The sequence below is a fragment of the Setaria italica genome, chromosome IX (genome assembly GCF_000263155.2).
Source record: "Setaria italica strain Yugu1 chromosome IX, Setaria_italica_v2.0, whole genome shotgun sequence".
Lineage (NCBI taxonomy): Eukaryota > Viridiplantae > Streptophyta > Magnoliopsida > Poales > Poaceae > Setaria > Setaria italica.
In genome coordinates, this window is record NC_028458.1 from 21,084,372 (window position 1) to 21,093,376 (window position 9,005).

The following is a 9,005-nucleotide window of genomic DNA, read 5'->3' on the forward strand; positions in this document are numbered from 1 at the left end:
TTGCACAGTTTTGTTGTACTTTGCGAGACGAATCTTTTGAGCCTAATTAGTCAATATTTGGACAATAATTCACAAATACAAACGAAACGCTACAGTATCGCATTTATGGTAAAATGTCAATTTGGCACCTCCCAACTTGGGAAGTAAACGAGGGCCAAATTTCCAGCAGGAATCACAGAGTCGCAAGAAACCACAGTCCGTCCGTGCATCACGGTCGCACCTCCTGCGGCATCGACTTTCACCAAGGAGAACGGTGCATCCCAAAACGATACAAACAACAGAGCACAACGACAATTTGCCCATCAATCGAACTGAGCAATAACAATAGCACGAATATTGGAACAGCCCTAGCAGCCCAAAAGGTGAGTAAAAACTAAAAACACACAAGAAAATCATCCAAGCCTCCAAGGGATGTTTGTCCTATTTATTTCCTCTCCCTTACCATGTAGTAAAAGCTTGGGCTGTTTTCTGGAGCTGCGGTGAGGTAATCTGGGCCGTTCTTTTAAGTGCTAGCGTGGAAGGAAATGGGCTACTTCTGCTTGGGCTGTTTCCCTAAGCGGGGTCAGAAGTGGGCTACTTCTGATTGGGCTGTTTTCTGGAGCTCTGCGGTGAGCAGCATGGATTCCGGAATTTTTTTCTCTGCATGACTTCCAATGTTTAAGATTTGCGCAGACCGAGATGAACAAACACGATCGAGTTTGGTGGGAGGGCAAGCGGCAATACACCTGGACAGCTGTGCGCACATGGGTGGCTGCACGGATGAATTGCCGAGATTCCTGATCTTTGAACTTTTAAACCATGGTCTTAGTTAGAATTTATGCAACAAAATAAGACCCAATGTGAATATATTCTGTTTTTCAAATAGTTTTTTAAAAAGTAAACATTTAGAATGTACTGCTTCAATATTTTTACTATATGTGTTCAACAATTTGGATATACTATTTCAACATTTGCAAATAAAATGTTGAACTTGTTCATTGAAATTGTTGAACTAAGTTTAAATACATGTTGAATCTAGAAATTTAAAATGTTGAGTACGTTCATTTATTTTGAACATACTAGAGAAAAAGTATTTTACCAAAAATATTGAATCGTTGACATGGACTATAAAAACAAAAAGAAAAACCTTACCACCGTCCTTCACGCTATATTGTGCTGCCTGGCAGGGTCTGGCACGCTGCTTGCACGATTGCAGTAGATTGGGCCGTGGTGGGCTGTTTGTTTCCGGCTGTTCCTAGCGCACGGAAATTATACAGGAGCCCCCGGTGAGCACAAGTCTTGAATGCAGCAGAGTTGGTTAACGCACGTGAAGGCCACGTACTCGTCGCGCCGGAGGCCCTCCGCGTCGGCGCCGAGGGCGACTACCACCGGCAGCCAAAAAAAACCCAGCTCGGCTCCCTCGCGCCGCCGCCGGCGGCCGAACGACAGCTCTCATCGTTCCCCCCTTCCAACTAGCTCTGTTTCTCCCTCTCATTTCTTCCTTGAGGCTATCGATGGAGCAAATCAGAGGATCGGCCACCCGACATAGCTACTCCTCCCCGTGCAAAGGACACATCGAGGGGCTTGCTAAGACTTGATCCAGTACAAAGCATCTGGATCTAGCTGCTCCCCGTCGATGCTGGATGAGGCCTGCAGTTCTAGCGCGGGTACCACTTGCTCGTCCAGCCTGCACGGGCACCACTTACTCATCCACACACGGTGACTGAGCACCGTAGGTTGAGGTCAGTGAACACCTTAGGTGGGCAATGCCCTAAGCAGCGAGGGGTAAGCCGACCGTGGCCTTTGGAGGACTAGTCCGTCCTGGATTTGAAAAATCTCAGTGGGGAAGCTCGAGGCTCCCTGAGTTCCTCTCTCGAAGTTCGCGGACTAGGCTGACGCCGGTCAGCACCGTGTTGTGGCTTCCGTTGTGCTCGATGCAGGCGGATCCACCGGCGCTCCTTACCGTTCATTGCCTGGGCCTGGGACTGGGCTAGGATGGCGCGTGGTGGCGGCAGGCGGTGAGGCTGTTGTCTACATATGTGCGCCAGTGGTGTGAGTCGCCGGTGAAAGTCTGGTTTCCTACCTGCAACAACGACGACGCTTGCGAGCGTTGTTCTCCTCCATGGAGGCGTTGTCTTGCGACTCCTATACCATCTCCATCGTCGGTGCCATTCACATATGTGGCGGAGGCTGTTGTGTAGCGAAACCTTCACGCCCGGAGCGTGAGGGTGTCTCACATTTGCACAATCAGTTGTGGTTCTCGGCTGCTCGGTGCCTCCTATCTTCTTCATCTCTTAATTGTCGGTATATTTCTTGTACTTTTTGACATTGGTTGTTGGCTATCGTCGTGGTTCGGCGAGTGTCCCACATTTGGCACCTCTACTCCGTCGACGCTCTTCTTGTTGATGGTACCATCAAGTTTTATGCCGGGTGCTGTTTCCACCTCTTCCACCATTCTCTTCGAGGCTTCCTCCCCTCGAATGGTGTTGGATGATGGTATGTGGAGCTTGGATGTCCTTCTAAAGGTGTTACCATTAGCTTCAAGGAAGATCGTCATGTCCGGTAGGCTCTGGTTTGCGCACCTCTCGCCACCTTTAGTCCCCGTTCGTTGATGGTTCCTCAGATGGAGGGCAACAATGAAGCAGCGCAGCTACGGGGTGGTGTGGTCGTGCAACGGTCAGGGCGTATTGGCGAGTATGTTGTTCAATAGTGGCTCTAATCGGCGAAGAGTGGTTGTTCTTCGGCTTGTGTCATGACTTGTATCTGAATTGTATACATGTTGTATTTCTCTTTCTTTGTGGTGTCTAATTGTACTCTTATTTTGTTGTTGAAGGTCTTATACTGTTTTGGTCTGATCAAGACCCTTTAAATGAAATTCTAAGTGGGGATTCTCTCCCCCCGTGACCGTAAAAAAAAATGTACTCGTCGGTCAACACTAGGTGTAGCCATGGAAGTATGGAACTTGTCCACATTTGTAGAAGATGGAAGCACAGCGTACATATTGCCATGACCTGCTCCAGCATCGTCATCTTTCGCGATCATGAAGTCATAGTGGTGCACGGGAGCACCTGAGTGTTCTCCATGTTGATTAGGGAAACTCCTAATCCCGCCGCGTTCTCTCTCCCTTCCCACCCACGTAACAGCTTGAGCCGTTTCTGGAGTTGTGCTGAGGTAATTTGGGCCGTCCTTTTAAGGAAATGGGCTGTTTCTCCATAATTTCGGGGGATATTCATTTGTGCTGGCTGCATAAGCAGCTGCAGCTGCACGGGACACAGCAGACCCACAACTCAGGCTCAAATGCTTGCTTGGCTGTTGCAACTGCAGCCCCATTGGCTGGATCGCCTACTGTTTCCTCTTCCTTGTTGATTAGGGGCGGCCTTTAGAATAACAACAGCACCTTTCATCAGGCTAGAAGATCTGGCACAACCAAGCTTTTTTGTTCCTACAACAAAATAAATCTATTCTTGCAACGCAACAGTTTGATGATCTTTCTTCTTTCTTCCCTGCCGGTTACTTCTTTCTTTGACCGACCTCTCTTGAGCATGAATCAGATGCTTTTGCTAATGGAAATACACGCCGGAACATCCAAATTACATGAGATTGGTCACTTTGCAATTCTACGGGAGTACGGGGCAATGCCCTGCATCTGCAAAAAGCCATCACGATTACGTCCGTCTCTTCTCCACGCCCCTGGCAACTGCAAGAGGAGGCTACAAACAACTTTTCCTGGCCAGACCTTCTAGTAATATTTATGCCTTTCACACATGCCAATCCTAATATTCCACCGGACAGCACATTTTTCCTAGCTTTAATCAAATTCTCCACTCAGATCTTCTCACGAAAAATATGCGGTTCTGTGCAACATTTTGGTGCTTCACCCTAAGATTCCCAACTAAAGGTAAAAATAGTTCAGACAACTGCATATAGCTTTGAAACTTCAGAAAATAATTCAACTTCTGCAGAGATGTAACATTGTTCATTCCAGAATGTACAACAAACGGATGGTAATATCGGAAACATGAAGTGCATGACCTGACAGCCAAACAGAGACAACCATCTAAGATACACAGGATAAAGGTTGTTCCTACCAAACAATTCGCCTTTTTCGCGTTTTAACAAGGGAGCATGCACAAAGTTGAACTACATATCAGAATAGCACACATGACAAACAGAAAAATTATTTAGGCCCCATTCTAAATGCAATGCATTCTGTCAAATGTTGCGAACATCAGCAGCAGTAACTCAAACAAGCACCGAATCATATGGAGAAAGAGAATTTATTACGTCAGCGTTCAGAGTCAAAGGAGGAAGCTTCACGCCACACACAAGAACAATGCATACATGCACAACTTGCATACCTCCATCATAAAGTGATTCCATTTTTTTGGATAAAGTGGTAAAAGCTTCAGCAATAAGAAAAGAGTTCTATCTAGTTGAACGACTATAAATGCAAATGGAATGACACCTCACACCTGATTCTACCAAGTTGAACCATTTGCTGCCAAGGAACCCATGGAAATTTAGTTGCAATACTTGAGTCAGAATCCGACAAACTGAATTCAAGTAAACATGCTTGTTTTGTCAAACATACAGGTGGGCATCTCAAACCAGCCAGATTTCCATCAAGAACAAGGATTCAAAATACTTTTGAATTTAGTAATGGCGTGTGAAGTCTAGTGCCCTTTTCCTTTTACGAAAAAATAAAGATTATTTCCCTACTTCCAAATGATGCCGCACTTCTAATCCAATTCTCTGCCAGTTCAAACTTAATCAAACTATTTTATAAATAACATGTCACACTGGATGAACCTCATTACTCATCAACATGGTATCCAAAACACATATAACAGTGCAAAGAACCCTAAACTATGAGCTTGCAGTTATGTTACAGCTCATGGAAAATGGTGGATCAAGATTAGACTCAGCTATCCATGTCAAGTTAAAAAATAAAATAAGAGATGTAGCAATCAACCAAATAAATTCCTGCTACAGCTAGTTGATAGTTATACCACTGGTTACTGTTGTAGCTTTCTGGGGTAAGATTTACAGTGGCATTGGAAATACAAAATGCTTAAATAGTTTGGACATTTTAGCAATGCAAAGCAACCAAACCATTATGATTGGTAAATTATGAATGATTCCCAAGTTGTTAACAATATAATAGTTCTATCTGCCTAGTTCGCCCTCCAAACTTCTGTATCACATTTCACAAAAGGAAAAATGTATCATTTGCGTCCACTAGAAATTTTAACAAAGTAATCCATGGGTATTATGCGATGGACAATCCAAAGAGGTATTTGTCCAAAGAGAACCTGGCACTCACAAGAATCACAAGTTTAGAGTCATGAAGCATGTTTGTTTGTATTCAGGTCATGATCATCACCTTCTGCAAAGCAGAAAAGAGCATTTATCAATTACTATCATGCTCCACCTTGAATAAATTCCTAATGGAGGCCACAAAGACATAATAAAGGTGCCAATCAAACGACCTGATCAAAGTGCAAACTTAGGCATTTAGAGTGGTCATTAAGGTTGTGATTACAAGGATATTTTTCAGAATATAGCAAGGAGCCTAAGTCTCAGTTTTGTATCATCCTCACTTAGACTTTGACATCCAAGTGATACTACTAAACTTTCAACATAACTGAGATAACAGTAATACTGGACCTATTAAGACAAAGAACAACCAAATCAATCCATATGCAACATCAACAGATTCACATATTTTTTGGGAATTGTTTTCACCAAAACAACCATCAAGCATAGAAAGTTCAAATAAAGCATTCCAATACATGATGAGCACAAGCATCTCAGAGCAGATAAAGTAAAAGGAACAATATTCCACAAGCAGTGAACGAATCAAACAAAATGCATTCAATACCTGCTTGTCCATAGTGTAACTTTACGGAGATTTATTTGAGTTAGTCTTAAGGGAAGCAGTTACTGGCCAAACAGATAACTCCAATTTGTAATCATGCTCTACTCAAAACAGTTTAACTGGAACTCATGCGACTCAATATTTCCAAAGGTCATTCAGCCAAATCAACCCATAGAGGAGGACATCAAAGTTTACTTAAATATACGATAACTCAAAAATTAGGCATGCATGAATAAACATGATGGTCGCTTTGCTGCAGACATAGACAATGGAATACGATCAAAATAACTAGCTCTGTCATCATCAATGATGGAAAGCCTCTGAAATTTAATGTTTTCTAGATTATTGGTATGACATTTTTGCATGGTATCACCTTCTAGATCATAACACTGATCCGAATGTAAATGAAAGAAATGGATTAGCTGGGGCGGAAACTGATGTATGAACTCAAGGGTTACAAGATCCTGCTGCTGCTCTGCTGATGCCAACTAAACCAGCTACCAGGTCGAAGGCAGAAATGCATGATGAAGAAGAGTTCTGAAGCTAAACAGTCCTGCCTTTGTGCATACCTCTCTTTGTAAACATCACTGTGCGGACCCTTTATCAAGTAAACTCAGCAGCCCATCACAGCGCAATTATACACAAAATTCCCAGATGGCCGTCTGGCAATCAAATTCCACACAGGTGGCTTGTCATCCGGAATCCATGAGTTAAGCTCAATCATGCCCCCAACAGAAGTTCTTGGTCCACCAATGACGATCAGCCTCTCACCACATGCCCTGAATGCAAGACCCCAGCCATTCATGGACACAGATCGCTCGGGCAATTTACCAAGAGTGACCCACTTATTGTTCTGCTTGTCATACTTTTTCACATCCTTCTCACTGTAATCAGCGGCGTACAGCTCATTCTTCACCACTGAAATAAGTGGGGGTGCACCACTCACTCCATTTAGACCGACAGACATATTCTCGATAACCCTCCAAGACTTGCTCTGCACATCATACTCTTCACCGCAGGTCAGGATCATGTTGTTATTGGTCACACCACCAATCACATAAAACTTGCCATCCATGAACACCCCAGAGCAATTTTTCCGTGCCCTGTTCATGCTAGGAAGGGGTGTCCAAGTATGTGTTTCGGAGTTGTACAATTCTGCTGAGCTGAGGATCCTGCCAAGAGAATCAGTGCCACCAGCAACATATGCCTTCTCTCCTACGCTTGCTGACCCAAACAGACACCTCGGCGAATTCATCACCTCGCCTCGTGTCCAAGAGTTTGTCAGTATGCTGTATCTGAAAACAATGTGCGCCATCCCAAACACGAGCAGCTCGGTGCCCACAGCCAAAGACTCCTTGTCCGAGCACATGAAACACTCGTCAGGTGGCATCTTGGGCACCGAGATCCAGCGCTCCCGGTAAGGGTCATATGCATCCCACTCCAGAACATTACAGGAGAAGTACACCCAATGCTCAGAGATGTTATTCTGCCGCCGCAGCCTGTAGATCTCCCCTCCACGCACCAGAGACCGGAAATCCCGGTTCAGCGATGCCACCGAGCCATATTCCGACCGGGATAGCCGGAGAAGGCAGTTGATGGACAGGTCCCGACCGATTTCTCCTATGAGGTCACCCCCGCCGTTGCTTTGGTCGCCGCCACCGGCCGCCACGGTGCGGCGGCGGCCGGGGGCATGAGCCTCACGGATGTCCGGTGTGTGCGGCTGCGGCGACGGTGGCTTGCTCCGCTTGCCGCCGCAATCCACCTCATCTATTTCCTGGACATCGTCCTCGGACTCCTCCGGCGCGCTGCGCTTCCGGCTGCCGCCTTGGAGGAGGCCCTCCGCCCACGGCGACTCCATCTCGCAGCCGCCGCGCAAAGGGCGGGGCGCGAGGCAAGAGTCTCCGTCTTGCAGCGCCATGTCCTCTCTCTTGTCGCAGAGATCCATCCCCACCGCTGGTTCTTGGAAGAACCGGACGCGGCAAGAACAAGGACCGAGCCGCCTCGATCCCTTTCCTCCTCCTCTCGAGATTTACACCGCGCGCCTTGCTCCGATCTGCGCGCAGAAAAGAGAAATGGGGTAAGCGAATTGGGCAAGAAATCGCGACAAGCGACGGATCAGGAAGCGGAGATCTGAGAAGCATCCCCACGAAGGCATCCCCCAGCAACGCGAATCCCCCTTTCCCCAGCCAATCCAAGAATCCCAACCCCCAACCGATCCAAGAACGGACGAATCCCAGCACGCAAGAAACCGCGCACGCACCTAGGCAGAAGAACGCATCCAATCCAAGAACTCTGAATCGCCGACGAGTATATGCGGTGGTGGCGGTGGCAGCGGCGGCGGCGGCGGCGGCGGTTGGATCCAGGAAGCAAAGAGGAAAGAAAGCGCAATCACATCAAACCCTTCCCATCAACTACCCTCTCTCCTCTCTCTCTCTCTCTTTTCTATACAAAATTTCTTTCCCCCACTGGCCACTGCCTCTCTACCCCCCCTCTCTAATCTCTATCTAATTGGCCATATAATTATACCTGCATATATATATAGAGGATGGATAGAAAGAGATGGATATAGGTGGCCTGGGCTCGCCCTCCTCTTCTACTGCGGCGTCTGATGCTTCCCCTGCTGTGCCGCCGCCGCAGCTCTCTTTCTCTCTCTCCTCTGCGATGCGGTGTGCAGGCAGCTAAATGTGTACTTGGGATTCTTCTCCTTTGCTTATTTTAATTCCTTTTCCCCTCTTTTTTTTTCCCACTGCTTTGTATTTTATTTTGGTTCTGTTTTCTTTCCTGCTTTTATTATTCCCCCCTTTCTTTTTAAGGCTTGTTGTGCATTCTGCTCCTTGGGTCCTTGAAACTTCACACTTTTTTTCCATTTTGGGATTCTTATATTCATTTCCAGCTGCGCCGGCCAATATTCATCCATGATTTTCTTCTTTGTATAATTTTGGACTTCTAGATGGGAGTGATTGGTCCAAATTGGCTATTCTAATAATGTGATGCATATCTTGTATAAATTTTGAGTTGTTTTACAACCCCACTTTTTTTTCCCTTTATATAGGATGCACGTTTGTGTTTTATTTGTATCTTTTCATGGTGGAATAGAGCGAGTGCTCAACATGTCACCTTTGTATGTTACAATTTCGTGACAATACTA

At 46.0% G+C, this 9,005-nt stretch overlaps 1 protein-coding gene across 2 annotated transcripts; it reads right to left on the reverse strand.

The window, feature by feature from the left end:
* Positions 1 to 4,745: 4,745 nt before the first annotated feature.
* On the reverse strand, positions 4,746 to 8,546 carry LOC101766906 (F-box/kelch-repeat protein SKIP11-like). Of its 2 annotated transcripts, XM_022823198.1 has the most exons (3): positions 8,118 to 8,376; positions 6,427 to 7,910; positions 4,746 to 5,365 (listed from the first exon to the last, which is right to left on the reverse strand). In XM_022823198.1, the coding sequence occupies exon 2, from the start codon at positions 7,800 to 7,802 to the stop codon at positions 6,471 to 6,473; it is 1,332 nt and encodes a 443-aa protein (XP_022678933.1). In that variant the 5' UTR covers positions 7,803 to 7,910; positions 8,118 to 8,376; the 3' UTR covers positions 4,746 to 5,365; positions 6,427 to 6,470. The 2 variants fall into 2 exon arrangements, with proteins under 2 accessions (XP_022678933.1, XP_022678932.1); XM_022823197.1 differs by lacking the exons at positions 4,746 to 5,365; positions 8,118 to 8,376 and adding an exon at positions 8,384 to 8,546 and having other exon boundaries at positions 6,120 to 7,910.
* Positions 8,547 to 9,005: the final 459 nt, after the last annotated feature.